Source organism: Chrysemys picta, chromosome 1 (assembly GCF_011386835.1).
Source record: "Chrysemys picta bellii isolate R12L10 chromosome 1, ASM1138683v2, whole genome shotgun sequence".
NCBI classification, from domain to species: domain Eukaryota; kingdom Metazoa; phylum Chordata; order Testudines; family Emydidae; genus Chrysemys; species Chrysemys picta.
This window is the reverse complement of record NC_088791.1, coordinates 37,293,822-37,311,763: the sequence shown is the minus strand read 5'-3', so window position 1 is coordinate 37,311,763 and position 17,942 is coordinate 37,293,822. Positions and strand designations below refer to the sequence as shown.

The 17,942-nt window shown below is 41.5% G+C and overlaps 1 protein-coding gene across 8 annotated transcripts in view; it reads left to right on the top strand.

Moving 5' to 3' along the window:
* Nucleotides 1–17,942, top strand: part of ALG12 (ALG12 alpha-1,6-mannosyltransferase) — a 22,968-nt gene extending 5,026 nt beyond the window's left edge. For 5 of the 8 annotated variants that reach the window (XM_024109382.3, XM_005286093.5, XM_042844364.2 and 2 more), the window contains exons 2-10: nt 4,385–4,590; nt 4,760–4,892; nt 5,833–6,006; nt 7,993–8,187; nt 9,359–9,462; nt 10,939–11,162; nt 12,614–12,783; nt 12,986–13,061; nt 17,166–17,942. In XM_024109382.3, the coding sequence (XP_023965150.2) occupies nt 4,429–4,590; nt 4,760–4,892; nt 5,833–6,006; nt 7,993–8,187; nt 9,359–9,462; nt 10,939–11,162; nt 12,614–12,783; nt 12,986–13,061; nt 17,166–17,397 (1,470 nt within the window). In that variant the 5' untranslated portion in view covers nt 4,385–4,428 and the 3' untranslated portion in view covers nt 17,398–17,942. Of the gene's footprint in view, nt 1–4,384; nt 4,591–4,759; nt 4,893–5,832; nt 6,007–7,992; nt 8,188–9,358; nt 9,463–10,938; nt 11,163–12,613; nt 12,784–12,985; nt 13,062–16,881 lie in introns of all 8 variants that reach the window. The other 3 variants (XM_008173013.4, XM_065554940.1, XM_065554935.1) reach the window with 3 other exon arrangements.

Genomic DNA, 17,942 nt, shown 5'->3' with positions numbered 1-17,942 from the left:
TATTGAGGAGATATATATACACATACAGAGAGCATGAAAAGGTGGGAGTTGTCTTACCAACTCTGAGAGGCCAATTAAGTAAGAGAAAAAACTTTTGAAGTGATAATCAAGTAATCAATAATTTTAATACTGGCATTTCCTAACTTTTAAGTGCTTAAGTTTGCAACTTTTGACACAACTATGGTAAAAGTATGTTAATTTCCTAAGTTTTAAACAAACCTTACCTTAGTTCCTCCTGTTCCTATGACACACTGGGCTGTCCAGTTCCTCCATTCATTACAGTCATTCACTAGCTGTGGTAGATCTCAAGTGATGCCAGCACATTCAGTATCCTCTGTCACTGTCGTCTGCCAGTTCTTCCTTGGCCTTCCTTGCTTTCTCTTTCCTCCCTCGGGTACTCTTGGTTTAGCTTATCTCCCATCTTTCAGAGCTGTGACTGGTTCTTCTTGAGATGTCTTTCACTATTCTATAGAGCTGCTTTAAATCTCCCCTCTATGCTGCTACTGCTGCCTTATAGTCTTCTGCTGAACCCAGGCAATTCTATCTTGTCCGCAGCTGTCTTTTTTTTTTTTTGTCCTTTTCTCTGTATCTTGCATCCACCTCTAAGAGTTCTGCCTGTGTCTTGCACTGTTCCTTTTTGGTCTTCAGAGCTTTCAGATCATCAGTTGTTTCCCATGTTCCAGATATAATCCATGCATCTTTCTTCAGCCCCCTTCGGTGGCCTGCTACTTCCTCTGCTGTCTCAACTACCATCTTCTTCCAGTTTGGCATCTGTCTTCCAGACTTTCATCAGTCTGGTCCTGTAAAACAGTAGAATAGTTAAGTGCAATCTGGAAATTGATCTGTGTTTTGTTGTTGTTGTTGTTCTTGAACTTCTTTATTGCTATAACATTCTTGTTTCCATCTTTGTGGGTTTAGTGTCTAAGTTGTAATGTGGCCATTCAAAGATAATGATCTGAGACAACATCTGCTTCTCTGCTGACTCTGACATCTCTCTTGGAAGATGCCCATCTCTTAGATATATACACATGGTCTGTCTGGTTGATAGTTGCATTCTCTAGTGACCTCAGTGAGCTTTTGAATCCTCTTGCTCTGGAAGAGATTCTTAGGGTGTTTGTGCCACAGAGATTCAAGAGTCGTTCACCATTATCAGCTTGGAAGCCTGCTGCTGCTGTGCCCATTACTCCTTCCCATCCAGTATAGGTGTTGCCGATTTGTGCATTGAAGTTGCTTATCATTAGCTTGATGTCATGAATAGGCATATCATCCAATACTTGGTGCAGCTTGCAGATGGTGGGAGACCCTGGCGATGCCCAGTTATCTATGCTGGGTGGCTTATACACAGGTTCCAGGTTCCTAATCCTTGCAAAGAGGGACCCCGCCCTTTGTGGGCCTTCTTAAATTTCTTCTGATGGGGGATCAAAAGGAAAATTAAATGTCTCAGAATTACATCCGAAATATCTTCTTCACAGACCCAACTCAAAGGGAAAAAGGCAGACAATACCGTCTTACTTCAGGATAGTCTGCTTAGTAGTTTTCGACAAGTCGTTCTGGCTGGGCTACTGAAATCAGGGTCACTCTGTCAGGCTTACCCTGGGAGTTCACTGTACTCCTCCTACACTAGGGAGTAGATATCTCCTGGATGGGAGTTCCCCTTGTGGCTTCAGGCGTTGCTCCAGCTGTTTCCTGCTCAAGATGATCTTGCCCCACAGCTGCTTGCAGTTTCCTCCTTTTTAATGGCCTCCTCCTTACCATTCAGGATTGGCAGGGGGAGGGGTTAGCCCTGCACATAGGGTCTCTCTGATGCCTTCCTCATCAGTGTGGGGTCTATACACCCCACCACACACCTGCTCATAGAATGTGTCCTTTTTACTGCCACCTGTTGTGTTTGTTGGTGCATACTTGGGTTATTGTACATTTGATATGTCTTATTTATAGTCTAGCTGTTGTTAATCTGTTAATTCACTGGCTCCCAAGCCAGAGTGTCTTCAATGTGATGTTATCCAGCATAATTCTTACACCTCTTTATGCATTCGTCTTCCTGAGTATAAGATTGTAGTCCCAGCCATCATCTTTCCACTCCCTGCCCATCTTGTCTCATTGTTCAGATGGTACGTCTTCATTTCTTGTGTAACTTGTGCCAGCTTTCCTGTACTATACAAAGTATATACATTCCACATGCCTATTCTGGTTACAGATTTGGTTATCAGGATTCAGTATCTTGAGATCTCAGCTTTCTTTTGGCTTTCGCTGATAACTGTCATACTTGGGTTTTGACCTTCATCTTTACCTACCATTCTCAAATTTCGGTTTGACTGAACTGTTTCAGTTGCATTACGGTTTTACCTGAATGGGTAGCAAACCTAACTGCAGAACCCTCCTCTTATATCCGGGCTTCGGAATGGCATTGTTGCTAATATGTGGCAGTGGCAAAAGTTACAAACCAAGAAAAATGAGGAAAAAAATATTTTGTGTAAAACCAAACTGACTTCTGGATGTATCATCAACAGCGTTGGAACCTTTAGTTTTACAGTACAGACCTCTGGGGTAACACAATAATTGGTAATAGGTTGTCATTCTCTCTATGGGCCAAACAGTAGAGGGAGCTGAGACACACACTTTGCCAGTGGGTTTCACAGGTATTTGTTGACAGCAGAGGAATGGTCAGACTCAGGAATCCTGGGGTCAATTCCAGGTTCTCAAGTGTACATGTTCTAGTAGTTACAGACCATTATACCTCTGATCCCTTCTATTTCTGCCCCTTGTTCTGTCTGGTCCCTGTCCCAGTATTCCTTTTGGCTGGTCTCCCCTCTCTGCTCTTCTCCCTTCTACATTCCAGTTAAGTTACTTCCCTCTCCTCTATGCTGCCTGGGTGCTATCAGGGGGCATTGAGAGCACATTAGAAAGGGACTCCTTGCTCACAGTTCCACTGTATGGCACCACAGTGGCCCATGGCAGTCAGGAGGAGCAATTACAAAGAAAGTTCTGCTCAGCACTCACATTCCGAGTGTCATCAGCAATGGTGTAGTCCTAAACTGCAGTGTCTCCGCACCAGCCTGATCCTTTACGCCTCATGCTGCTCTAACTCTGCCCCCACTCTGTAAGGGATGGTGCACAGTGGTGTAGCAGAGCCAGAACGCCATGCTGGTGCATTCCAGTTCCACTACGCCACTATTCCTCAGTTGCTCTGTGGGGATGGAACATGTGCCGCCTAGTCAGCACGTAGGACAGGGATCGGCAATCTTTGGCACGCAGCTCGCCAGGGTAAGCACCTTGGCGGGCTGGGCCGGTTTGTTTACCTGCCACGTCCGCAGGTTCGGCCGATCACGGCTCCCACTGGCCGCAGTTCGCCACTCCAGAACCAATGGAGGTGGTGGGAAGCTGCAGCCAGCACATCCCTCAGCCTGCGCCGCTTCCCGCTGCCCCCATTGGCCTGGAGCGGCAAACCGCGGCCAGTGGGAGCCGCGATTGGCCAAACCTGTGGACGCGGCAGGTAAACAAACCGGCCCGGCCTGCTGCCAAAGGTTGCTGATCCCTGACGTAGGAGGTGGGGTCCAGGGGGTTGGAGCGGGACATGATGTCTGCAGACAGAATCTGCAGAGAATTTAACTACCACGCTCTAACATCCCCCAACTGAGCATGGGTGAATTATGATTTCCAGAGCTGTATAACTTGGGCAAATTTGAGTGGATTTTCATGGGAACAGCAAAAAGCACATTCCTGGCACCAGGATGAGCTTCAGTTGTAAGAATTTTTTAAACATGGGGAAAATATATTGTTTTGCCCTAATTTTGTTCTTGTAAACATCTGAACTGTTTTTCCGGAAACTTCCTCAGAAATAAGCTTGTCTCTGTCACCAACAGAAGTTGGTCCAATGAAAGATATAACCTAACTTACCTTGTCTCTCTAATATCCTAGGACCGACATGGCTACAAGAACACTGCATGCAATCATTAAAGTCAGGCTATTTCACACCACAGGGAGGGGCAAATTACAAAGATATGGGACCCGCACAGAAAACACTGTGCCTCCAGCTCCTTCTCTTTTATGCTTGTGGTGGCAGTATGCTATGTGGAGAAAAGTTGTCTCTTACGGTAGAGCATAAGACATTAAGGCTTTATAGATCAAAGTCAAAACCTTAAACTTCAGGCAGTCAATGCAAATCATGGAACACTGGCTGAGTATACTCTTGGCAAGATACTCCACTTTGTTAGTATATATGAAAACCTGATTGATTATTTGATCTGTTAGTCATGCACTAGGCTACATGTACAGTATCATTGGGCTTTTCCTTTATATTTTAATAAAATGCATTAGTCTCTCCTTTCTCCTTGTAGGCACATTGTCATGATGTTAATATGATTTCATTTTTTCCCCTTGTCAGCTTTGATCGCTGATAACAGACTATATGTGGATTTCACATCCAGCATGGCTGAGAAGAGGAGCACAGGTGGACAGTCACTCCTGCTGTTGCTGATCATTGCTGTGGCCTTTGCACATTTAACTGTCTGTCCATTTACAAAAGTGGAGGAGAGTTTCAACCTCCAAGCCATCCATGACATTGTGTACCACAGACTGGATTTGGAGAAGGTGAATATGAATTTATGGTCTGTTCAAGATAACCATCTCTCTCTTTCTTGACCAGCACAAATGCAACATGAAGCATAAGAGCATTATTTATCTAGTTCTGCTACAATCATCTGTTCTTAGATGTTATTTCTAGCTTGCCTGTCTTACTGAGCCTTTCTTTTCTTTGCAGTACGACCATCATGAATTTCCTGGAGTTGTCCCAAGAACGTTTCTTGGACCAGTCTTTATTGCTGCGCTTTCCAGCCCAGCTATATTCGTGCTGTCAAGGTTGCAAATGTCCAAGTTTTACTCCCAACTGATAGGTATGAACCTTAAATCAGGTCTGAAAGGAGATCTTGTACAGTGCTGTATTCTGCAGTACTGGTCTGTAACACTGTTGTAAGATACAGTGTTTTTGATCAATGCTAGAGAATATGGTAGTATATTTATTTTATAAGTGAACTTGCAAGACTAGAGTTGTTTAACTTAATGCTAACATAAAGGTTCCACCATCCTTTTTGGACCAGGTAAACAACACAAATAAAGTTATACTAAAGTAACAGAGTTCTAACAGAAAACTGAGGGAATGGGGGAAGGAAATTCAGAATTCACTTCCAAGATTTTCTGCATATATTGTGTTTTATTTAGACATACCAGCGTCTACCGGTAGTCTGGTGGGTCTGTCTACCTGCTAGACAGTCAGCCACACCCACCCATACCCTGGGGGCTGGGGACCAGGGAAGTGTTTGTCTCTCTTGGTCCTCCTTCTCTGAATGAGCTGGGTCCTCACTTATATCTTCCTGCTAGGAATCAGGGCCAATCATTGGCTGCTGCTTAGCTGGATTTGGTCACTCCCAGCACCTGTCTTCTGGGCTTCTCCTTTGACCAGGGCTTGCTGCTCCCTGGCTCCGCAGGCCCTTAAAGGGGCAGACCACCCTGCTACACCACCCCACATAACATCATTCACAGAACTCAACCCCTTCGATATTGAGTCTCCATCAAACAAGGATGGATTGCATTGGAAACACTACCTTGGATACTTTTTTCTTTTAAGTCTGATCTAAAATATTGTATTGTAACATAATTTGCCTGTTTCTTTATACACTCCTTACCCTATCTTTTAAATATTGCACTACTTAAAATATTCTTTGTATTTGTGCAATAGTAATTTAATATTTCTTAACATTCCTCTTTGTTGTTGCCTCCATCAATAAGCAACCTGACATTGCTTTCTTATCTATACTTTTTTTTTCCTCACAAAAGTCCGAGGAAGTCTGGGGCTTAGTGTGATTTATGCACTATGGAAATTAAAGAAAGAAGTTAGAAAGCAGTTTGGATCAACTGTATCAACGATCTTCTGTCTAATAACTGTTACGCAGTTTCATCTAATGTTTTATTGCACTCGAACACTTCCGAATATGTTCGCACTTCCTGTTGGTAAGCATTTATTTTGAGGATGTCATTTATATTTTGAAATTATTTCTATTATTATTGATAGTGAATGCATATGGCAGGGGTAGCCAACCTGAGCCTGAGAAGGAGCCAGAATTTACCAATGTACATTGCCAAAGAGCCACAGTAATACATCAGCAGCCCCTCCATCAGCTCCTCCTGCACCCAGCGCCTCCCGCCCACCGGCAGCCCCGCCAATCAGCGCCTCCCCCTCCCTCCCCGCACCTCCCGATCAGCTGTTTCATGGTGTGCAGGAGGCTCTGGGGGGGAGGGGGAGAAGGAGGAGGAGCGAGGGCTCAGCAGGCTCAGAGGAGGTGGTGGGAAAGGATGGAGAGGGGGCAGAGCAGAGCCAGGGATTGAGCAGAAAGCCCCCCCTGGCACACTGGAAAGTTGGCGCCTGTAGCGCCAGTCCCGGAGTCGGTGCCTATACAAGGAGCCGCATATTAACTTCTGAAGAGCCACAGGGTGGCTCCTGGCATATGGACAAATTAATGCAGTCAGACCAAGTTAATGTATATATGCTTGATGGCTGGACTGTGTGGCAAGGAATCTGGAGAACTGTGGTTGTATGTTTTATAGCATATGTGTTAAAATAATTTGTTAAACCAAGTTGTATTTAAGTTGAATATATAGGGAGTTTACCAAGTGACTTTGATTAAGTAGAGATTTGACTACATTTATTTTATTTATAAAACATGCGGCCATTGCACAGTCTCTGGACATTCTTGCAGTTTAATAATCTGTAGTAAAGGTAAAGCTAGTCTGTGCAGGAGACAGCTACCTAAGGGGCCAGTCCAAGACTATGCAATGAACTCTCTTCCGAAATAAGGACCATCAGAAACGTCACCACTTCCCTCCCCAAGTGCAATATGCTCTTCTTTGACTTGATCTAAATGCATTTGAAAAATAAAAAATCCCCCAAACCAGAAGATTCCACTGCACACACAATTCTCCCCCTGGAGAGAAGATGGGAGAAACAACCAGACACATGTGGCAGATATTAGTCGTGTTACTTAATGCACTACTGGAAGGTGCTCAGATGAGGGCAGTATAAGAACCTATATAGAACAGAATAAAAACACATTGAATCATCAGGTGACTACTGTACAGCAATAACCTTTTCAAAGCACTGTACAAGGTGCTGAGACTCCTAAAATACTTTTCTACTATTAGTCTTTCATATAAGCAATTGCTGTAATTTCCACATAGGATATCTCCATTAATTTATTTAAATCCTAGAACTGGAAGGGACCTTGAAAGGTCATCGAGTCCAGCCCCCTGCATTCACTAGCAGTACCAAGTACTGGTTTTGCCCCAGATCCCCAAGTGGCCCCCTCAAGGATTGAACTCACAACCCTGGGTTTAGCAAGCCAGTGCTCAAACCACTGAGCTGTGATCATGACTGGTCCACAATATGATCTGTGTTAGGATGTGGCCTGCACTATGAAAAAAGTAGAGAACCCATAGTGTATAGAGATGTGATACATGTGCAACTAGCCACCCAAATGTATTCATATTTCCTTGTTCTTAGGAGACGCAGGGTGCATTTTCTTCTTGATGCTTGGATTTGAGTGCCATTAGCATTAATGCAAGATATGCATAGGTCATGAGAATAACAAGCACACTAGCTGTCACTGAATAAATTATAATAGTAATTACCATACCACTTAGATTCAGAAAAGCTTTCAGTACCCTGTCACGAGTAGAGTTGTTCATGTCACTCGTTAAATATACTCTCTGGGGAGGGATTCCAGACTCCTTCCTTTGTGATACATCGGTTCCTAGTTAGCTAGTGCATCAAACTAGAGTACTTTACAAAGGGCCCCATTCTGAATACCTTTCTCTGGCTTCAGTGAAAGCTTTGCCGCAGTAGGAATACTGAATAGGACCCAAAATGGGAGGAAATACTTGAATTAAAAAAACCTTAAAGATGTCCAGTGGTTAATATAGTGTTTTTATATCTTTTTACAGTTCTCTTAGCACTTACATCTTGGATACAGCAAAAGCACGGACCATTTATTTGGTTCTCAGCACTGGCAATTATTGTTTTTAGATCAGAGCTCTGTATCTTCTTAGGCCTCATGCTTCTGGTGACATTACTAAGTAAAAGAATCTCCATTTTAAAGATGCTTTCCCATGCTGTTGCTGCTGGCGTTGTTTGGTTGGGTAAGTGCTAATTTTTTTTCATTTAATTTAGTATCTAATATTTCCTCTTTTTTCTAAGGTCTTCTTTTATTTAAAAATATGCATGCAGTAAAACTTACTTAATAGAAAGTGAAAGTTAAGAATAAATTCCCTCTATTTTCACCACAAGAAAGCTAATGTATTCATTAAACTGGTGAAATTTTACTCTGGGAGAAATGCATGATATGTAGCAAAAATCTTAGGACCATATTGTCTCCTAAACAAAAGGAACTAATGTAGTGGCCAGAAAATGCTGCACGTTTCAACTTGCAAAGTTTCCTAGAGTGCGCTGTTATGGTAAGGTGAGATGGAGTTTCCCACTCAAAACGGTCAGGGGGGTTGGCCATCATTACCATCAAATGACCTGAAATCTACCACCCGTAACAAGTTCAGACCGGGAATGAGATGTAATGTGATGTGACACAAGATGATATTGAGGAAGACAGAAGGAGGGAGGCTTACACAAATCAGGTTCTAGGGATAGTTGAGTTGCCTAGTAGATGGTATGTTCCCATCCTTTATTATTTCATTTTTTTAATTTGAATAGATTAGGTGTTGGTCACTGCTGAAAGACTGTGAAATCGCCTGGGTCTCAAGCCATCTGTGGAGGGCTGGAGCATATGTATGTAGATTATTGAGCCTCCTCATGGCAACATGGCTCTCTTAAAAAGCATGCTCTCAGAGTCTGCCTGATGTTGGTTGCATCAATACACTGCCATTTTAGGGGCAGCGGGGAGGGTGTTGCAGCATGGAGAGGAGAAGCAGCGTAAGATAATTCTGAGCACATCAGCATTCACTTACTCTGCATTACCTAATGGCACTGTGAGATGGAGGATGCTACAGAGAGAAGCCACTCCCTGCTCCACATCCTTCCTGACCCACAGTCCAGACTGTTGTTCACACTGGACATAGAGGAAGAACACAGTATGAGTCTCTCTCTAATTGTGCCTGTGATTTCTACAATGAAATGCAAACTGTGCAACCACCTGTCACATTTCTATGTCAGCACAAGACTCAGAGTCTGACCTGGATCCCAGTGGTTTTGATTGGCATTAGATCAGGCTTATAGGGTGTCCCAGTCTATGTTCATCTCTTAGGCAAATGTTCAGCTTGGATGAGCTCCTCAGTCTAAGATATTTTTTTCTTCTTCTAGGACTAACAGTTGCTGTGGACTCTGTGTTTTGGAGGCAGCTTCTATGGCCAGAGGGGAAAGTGCTTTGGTATAATATAGTTTTAAATAAAAGTTCAAACTGGGGAGTATCCTTTAAGTATATATAGAAAATAAAGACATGGCCTTATGTCAGCTAAACTAAATATTTGTATTGATTTATTCATGGGACTCCGCTGTGAATGATTGAAATGTTTGGCATCAATGACAGAATTCAGTTGAAATTTACCTTGTGGGGTCCAATTCCAAGACCTACCTCTCTCCTGTCCTCTTGGTGCCTGCTCCTGCCCCATTAAAGTCAAAGAAAGCTTTTCCATTGACTTCCATGGGCACAGGATCAAGCTCTTTGTGCAGTCCTGCATTGTCCTTGAATCTCTTCACTGCCTTATTTTTCCCTCTTCTCTCCCTCTTGGTTGTGAATTCCACTGTCCTCCCTGTCACCTAGGCCTTGGGCTGCATCTACACTGGCAAAAACAGAACCCATCATTCCCCGCCAGTGCAGTGATGGCCACAGCGGTTGCAGCTGTAATACAGGCAGCGACTAAGAGTAGGGTTAGGTGATCCAGTTGCAAAAACATCTGAATCCTGTCTATGGTGTAGCTCCTGCTGCTGGTAGCACCAGTGGAACAACCCTGATATATATATTTTAAGGGTACAACTTTTCCTATGTAGTCACGGCCTTCCGGTAGGTCTACACTTACCTCCGGGTCCGGCGGTAAGCAATCGATCTTCTGGGATCAATTTATCGCGTCTTGTCTAGACGCGATAAATCGATCCCAGATCGATCCCAGAAGTGCTCGCCGTCGACGCCGGTACTCCAGCTCGGCGAGAGGTGTACGCGGCATCAACGGGGGAGCCTGCCTGCCGCATCTGGACCCACGGTAAGTTCGAACTAAGGTACTTCGAATTCAGCTACATTATTAACGTAGCTGAATTTGCGTACCTTAGTTCGAAATGGGGGGTTAGTGTGGACCAGGCCTTGGTGTCATATTAACTCACCACCACCCCAGGCAGTTATTCCTTTACAAAACCTCTACAATTTGCCCTTTCCTTTTTGTATTTACTGCTAAGGGCCTGATTTGAAAATCACTCCTTGACTCCTCCTCTCTTACCTCATTGTCTCTAACCTTGAAAAGAGAAGAGGGCTTTTCATGGGAGTGCATTTTATCTCTCTATCCCCTTGAATCCAGCTCCCTTTCCGGCAACAGTTTGACTTGCTACCCACTTCTCATTGTCTAACTGTTTAACATTCCCAGCACAGCGTTTGCAATAGGAAGAGAGTGGGAAAAGACCAGTGGGTCACTGACTGCAATTGCAAGGGCAGCTGAGTACAAAGAGTGGGGGAGAAGGGAAGCTATAAAGTCCAGGAGCATTTAAAAAAAAAAAAAGAAAAAAGATGTTTTCAAATTACTTTGAAATAATTTGGAACAATGTGATAGCTGTAAACTAAATAAATTTATTGCATACTTGCAAAAGTTTGGCAGAATATCTGAAAGGATAAAGTTACTTTAACCCAGACATTTGCTGATAACAATAACATCCTTAACTCCCTTTTCATCTTAAAGACTTCTCCCTTCTTGTGGTATTTCTATTCAGCTCTGCCTCGTGCTTTGGGATGCAGCATTATATTTGTGCCTCTAGGTGCAGCAGACAAAAGGACTCGGGTATTAATTCTACCAACGCTGGGTTTTATTTTTTTGTATTCCTTTCTCCCACATAAAGAGCTGCGGTTTATCATATACACTTTCCCCATCTTCAACATAGTGGCTGCCAAAGGCTGCACACAAATGTAAGTTCAGAGTAATGCTTCTTGAAAAGATTATTCTCAGTTCAAAACTTGGTAGTAGCTTACAAGATGCTGGTCAGTTCTTTTGTCACTTAGAGGAGAAAGGGAGATTAAATGTAATGTGCTAGCCAAAGGAGGGCATGTGATAGGGCCAGATTCTGTACCTGAATTATTGTGGCCAGCAGTGGCAGCACAGGTTGGAAGTTGGCTGCCTTATACTAGCTCAGCACAAAGCTCTGAAGGTTCTCCCAAGCAAGAGCCACTGTAGGGTGCTCTAGGATTGGACTATGGGGCATGGGCCACTCTTTTATGAGCATCCTTCTTCTAACCTAGCAGTGCCCCAGGAACATGTTATTTGGGCACCCAGCAGGGTAAGATGGGGGGCAGGGCTGGGCTTTGGATTGCTAGCTGCCAGCCAGAAAATGGAAGTAGTTTAGCACAGTGGTTCTCAACCTGTTGTCGGGCTATGTTTAAGGGGTCTGCAAAAGACGTGGACTGAAAACTGATAGAATTCAACAGGCAGTAGATCTCCAAAGATGTCCATGCCTCCATTCAAAATTTCCAAACGGTCTGCACCTCCATTTGAAAATTTGCAGGGGTCCGCAAATGAAAAAAGATTGAGAACCACTGGTTTAGCACTCTCTTTGCAATACATATGTGAACCTGTTTGGGAAAGCTTTTGTTACAGTTCCAGAATTTGGCCCATAGTCCTAGCCTTGTAACCAGATAGTTACAATATTATTTATTAAATAAGTCATCAGTTAAGGCCGGAACTGTTACAACACTATAAATAAAATGGGATAGCTATTGTCTGACCATCATTAAAATGATTTATTAGAAATTTTATTTTATATGCTGTATAAATACAGGTTTTTGTTCTCCTTGATGAACGTGTGACTCCAATTAATGAAAGTTATAAGTAGATATCTGCAGCAAGTTGTACCCCCAGCATAGTGTTATAATTCAGTTAATTTCACCCACAAGAGAAAGGGAGCACTGTATAGCTGTACTGTTTATTACCTTACTCAGGAGATTACTTAGTGCTAACATTTAACTATAGTGTTTATATTAAAGAACTGAATTTAGTTGTTTAGATAAACAAATTAAAGTGAAATTCCAAAGTGCTTTGGAGAATTGTATGTTTATTTCTATAGCTAAAAGTTAAAAACTCAGAAGTGTTAAAGGGTTATATTCTGAATATTTTATTATTTGTTGTAATTGTAACTATTAATTTGTCATTAAAAATAATTCCTTTAGAATTGGGGGAAAGAAATGCAGTGTTATAATTTTTTCATTAATATAATAGAACTTGCAGACATCCTCACTCTTGCTTTTGTCCAACAGTGAAACTTTTTATTTTTAAAATGTTCTGCCCCAATAACTACAGTACTTACAAAATGTAAAGACATGATCAACAGCTAATTTTCATTCTGTTTTTTTTTACCCCTTCACAGTTTGCATAACTACAAAAAATCCTGGCTATATAAACTAGGATCACTGTTGGTTATGACACATCTCCTTATTAATGCTGCTTATTCAGGAACATCATTATATGTTTCACATTTCAACTACCCTGGAGGAGTTGCAATACAGAAATTACATGAGTTGGTGCCTTCAACAGCAGGTATGTAAAGTTGGTTCGAATATTAAGCAGTGTTCATCTAACTTCAGTTTTGAGGACTCTTTGCTGTACATTTCTCATAAATACATTAGATATTGTTTATTTTGGAATATTTACATGCATCTTTATGGTTATTTAGCTAATTAGTCACTTAGAGGTGTACTGTAGTTACAAGCATTTTGAAATAGTATTGTTTTTGTTGTAGATGTCTCTGTCCACATTGATGTGGCTGCTGCACAGACTGGAATTTCTCGATTTTTGGAAGTCAACTCGAATTGGAGGTATGTCATGAGCAAGGGGTTTTTGTCAAGACAGTAAACATTGTTTTTCCTTCTTGTGTGCATGCATGCTGGCAAGCCTGATGGGCACTGATTCTTACACAGTGTATGTGTTAAGTCATAATCAGGGACAATCCAAATCTTCAGGGAATTTTGGTAAAGTCTGTAGGAATTCTCCACCAAACATGGAGCGTCTGTGAAGCTTTTTATTTTCTGTTTTTCTTGGCCCATTTATTGTTTAAGTACCAGAGATAATTTAAAGACACAAGAGGGAAAATCAAAAAATCTCTTAGCTTATTAAACCTTTGGGGTGACTGGATAAAAATGTGTCCTAGATAACCCTCAAAATCCTTCTTTACTTCACTGGATCTTGCAAAACACGTTGTGGTAGTCCATCACTTTTCAGCTGATGACAATAGACTGTAAATAACCATTTATCCTGATTTTTAAGGACAGCGGCAAATATCTTAAAATGAAAAAATGTAACAAAATGTTCCGGTATTCGCATGTTCAAATACAGCCTTAGTTATGTGGAATATCCTTTCCATCATATAGAATATCAAACACAACAGTGATGCCCATGGATGAGGACATCTACTGAGTGATTTGGGTCAGATCATCAGGAACGAAGTGGTTAACAATTTTGGCATTTAAGGGGCCCACTATTAAGATGAATAGGGGAAGTTAGTATCTCTGGATACCAGTGTTCCAGTTTCTCAGCATGCAGGCTAAAAAAGACTACAGTGCACTTTCAATTCTCAAGGTGATCTCCACAATCATGGTCTAGGTCATTTATTTTAAAATGGAAGCTTAGTCAAAAGATATCAGCAAAAGGTGTGCAAAGGACTTGATCTTATAACTATTCAAGGCAATAGAAAAACTCCCATTGATAGAATAAGAGCAGAATTTGGTCTGAATTTAAGATAATACCCAAATTACTTGTGCCTGGGGTCTACTTGGCCCAGGTCATGATTTTCAGGATCAGACTTATTGTTACTTGTGTTACTGTAATGCCTAGGAGCCCATGTTATGTACAAGGACCCCATAGTGCTAGGCATTATATATATTAAAAAAAAAAAGTTGTAATTTAGTTCTTGGGGTGATCTGAGAACTCATGATTTTTGGTCAGGGAGGAGGGAAAATGAGAAGGAAAAAACAATTCGCTTTTGACAGGAGTGCAGAAGTTAGCCAGTTTGGCACCACTTATTGTTGCTACTTTTTCTCAATCTAATGACAATACTGACTATGTTAAAGGGGACATTTCCTCACAACTGTTCCACTCTCATGTTGGACTGCTCTTCACATGTTGGGATCTGGAGGAAGCTCTAAATCATGAGTTATCAGAAATAATTGTACAATGTTCCCCCCATGTGGTAAGACAGATATGGTAACTAGAGTACCCCAATTCTTGTTTATTCAGCAAGCTACTTTACTGAACTATTGGACTGGACTATTTTACGTTTTCTGTATATGATGCCTAATTTTGATGAATTTTAACCAGTTTTTGCTTCCCATTGGTGGTGCAGCATAGAATGTGAGGTCATAATGTGATGGGGAAAAAAAAGTAATAGCATTTTGTCACTCTGACAGATGTTGCAGCCTCATATGGAGGGGCAGTTTGTCCCTCACTTTGCTCATCAGAAAGGTGCCTCAAGGAAAGGCTGATTCATCATAAGGATCAACACAGGAGAGGTCAGGGATAAACAGCAGCTGACCACCATACACACTGGCACCAGGTTCTCATCACATAGCACAATAATGCAAAGAATCAGGGTAGCTCCAGACCTTCCCACTGGCATGAGGAAGCAAGAGCCCTTCAGATGGGTAGAAAATAATTTACTGTCTTCACAGACTGTAGACATAAAGGGATAATCAGATTTATGGATAGAGTGGCTAAGCAGACTGATGATTCATCAGGATACCTGCAGTGTATAACTAGCAGTGTTTTGAAGTGGCATGTCCAGATATTCTATTTGCCTCAAGACAAATACAGGAATTCCATTATCTGCCTTCAAAGAGAGACTGAAAGAAACTTTATGGAGATTCTAACACTGGATGGGTCTATAATCTTGTTTGCCTTTCCTCCATTAGCATGAATTCTTTGAAACAGGATGAAAGGTGCTGTATGAGCATAAGGTATCATTTTAAAATAATATTCAGGAAAGCTTGCATCATAATGATAGCTCTTTTACTAGCCCAGAGAGAGACTATGGGATTGGAATTGGCAAGGCTGTTGGCCAGATGTCATGTTCTCTCCACCAGATGTCCCATCTCAAATGGTAGCTGGATCTGATAGTCCTTAAACTGCCTAGTCCCTAAAAGGTGGTTTCTTAGGAGAGATGATAAATATGTAGTTTGCCTACATTAATGTACCATTACACAGTATATTTACAGGCTTCTTGGGATTCTACAGAATGTGCTTCATGCTGTGGCATCATCTTTGAAATTAGCGTTCGTAATGAGATTTTGCTGGAATGAAGGTTCTGTTTCTATTAACTTTTGTTATCCTTGCCCCTCTTGACTTCTCCATCACTGAGAGTTGCATCTCAGAGGTGAATACTGAGAGACAAGCAGTTGCTAGAGGACAAATGTATTTCCTGACAGTTTTTCTCATCAGCTCAATGCTCATTAATTTGATTCAGCCTCAGCAAAGATGAGGCTGATTATTTCATGTCAAAAATAAGTTAGACAGATTGATCAGAGCTGAGTTTTAGTGTTAGAGTTTTGGAAACTTTCATTCTGGAATTAAGGCCCTTCCTCTTGCTAATCCACAACTGGCAACTTTAGAGATCCCACCAGGGAAGAAACAACTTAGATGGATTGGCGGACATATAAGTTGACACATAAGGAAGTTTGTTCATTCCTTCTTCCTTGCTGCATTGTTGCAAGGTGTAGAAGTGGGAACTCTAATTACACAAGGGACGCAAATTGATAACTTAAACATAACTTTAGAAATGAGCTAAAAGATTTATCTTTATGAATCATTTATGTACAATGGAAAAGATACACATATAATATGAAAATATAAATATTTCTTATCTTCCCACTATGTGGAACCTAATGCATCATGGTACACAGTCTCGTGAAGGCTATGATTTAACCTGAATCATTTACTTTAAAAAATAGCATTCCCTTAGGGCTATTATATTTTCACGGGCATGCTATGTTTCTATCTATCCTCCTTTAATGTATTTATCTTCCCAACAGCCCTGTGTGGTGAGCTGTCATCTCCATTGTACAGATGGGGAACTGAGGAATGACGCAACAAGTGGCCAGATCACCAAAGATATTTAGGTGTCTAAAGATGTAGATAGGCAATGTGGCCTAGATCCTCAAAGGTATTTAGGTACCTAACTCCTGTTGATTTCACTGAGAGTTAGGCATCTAAATGTCTTTGAAGATCTAGGCCCAAGTATAATTTACATAAGTACCTCAGCAGGTTAGGCGCTTCACATGCATGCGTAGGCATTTCTGTAAATCATGCCAAGTACCAATCTGCATCTTCAGGCACCTAAATGCCTTTGTAACTCTGGCCCCATGGTCACACAGGAAGCCTGTGGCAGAGCTGGGAATGGAACGCAGGGACTCCCAAGTCCTACACTAGAGCCCTAACCAGTAGGCAATTCTTCATTTTATCAGGGGAAAGATGATTCAGCACCATCATGATGTGGGGCCCCCACTGCAACTGCCTGCCAGCAATGGGAGAGTGCCCCTTCTGCAGCCTATCCCAGTTCTCCCAGAAATAAGTCAGACCCTAATGAAAGCTAGCCCACTCCCCCTCCCCTGCAAATCATAGGCCTCACTGTAAACCTTTTCTCCACAGCTTTCAAATAGAGGGGCAGAGAGGAAATATACTATGAGCAGCTCACAGATCTCTATGGACTACCCTAGTAGCAGCAGGAAGAGTTGCTAATGCAATGTTTGACTTCCTTTAAACATTATTACTTATTTCTGTGGCTCACATAATGAAGCATAATGAGAATTAGACTGAGAATCTTTTTGTTCCTTTTATGTTGTTTTTGATAGTACATGTCTATGCAGATAACTAGCAGAAGTTTAGTGTGTTCTGAAAAGAATGCAAATAAATCTACTGCATACTCCTTACAGGTATGACAAAAGGGAAGATGTTAAACCTGGGGACCAGTTGATGTTGTCTTATACACACATTCTAATGGAAATGGATCCCATTCAAATATCTCATTACAAGACGACCCATCGGCCACTTGCACATGTATCAGGCATCAGTAGAATTGGGTTGAACCTTACCGCACTACCTCCTTTTACTTTAAACTTAAAACCAAAATTAATACTGTTAGAAAAGCTTACTAGCTCTTCTTGACCATAAAGAAGTTTTTTGACATAACTTCACTGATGGCTTGATAATCTCCACAATAATTGCAGTTTGCCTTTCTAACAACGCAATTCAGCAGCTGTGGAAAAACTACAATCTTTGTATTGATTAACTTATTTACCTAAACCTCTGCTTCTTACATAAATTACAGAAAGCTTTCCAACATTATGTAAATCCAATCCACATCCTGATTGAGCTGTATATTGTATGTATCTTCGAGGTCAGCATTATTAAATAAATTGATTTGATTTAGTTTGGGCCTGATTACCAATGCAATATATACATGTTTTTAAATGCCTGGTATGAAAGATATAATGGAGCAGGCGTATGCTATTCTGTGGTATTTAATCCTTGGGCATTACAGATGTACTTGATGGTTCTACTGTATAAATTGTGATGTTTCCCACTAAATTGCTATGTGAAACTTTAATACTCTCATTTTGTATTATAGCAAAGCCACATTCATTGGAGCTCTGTCACTATACATAATTGTGCCTTGTAAACTGTTAAATAATTAAAGTTACAAGAATCCA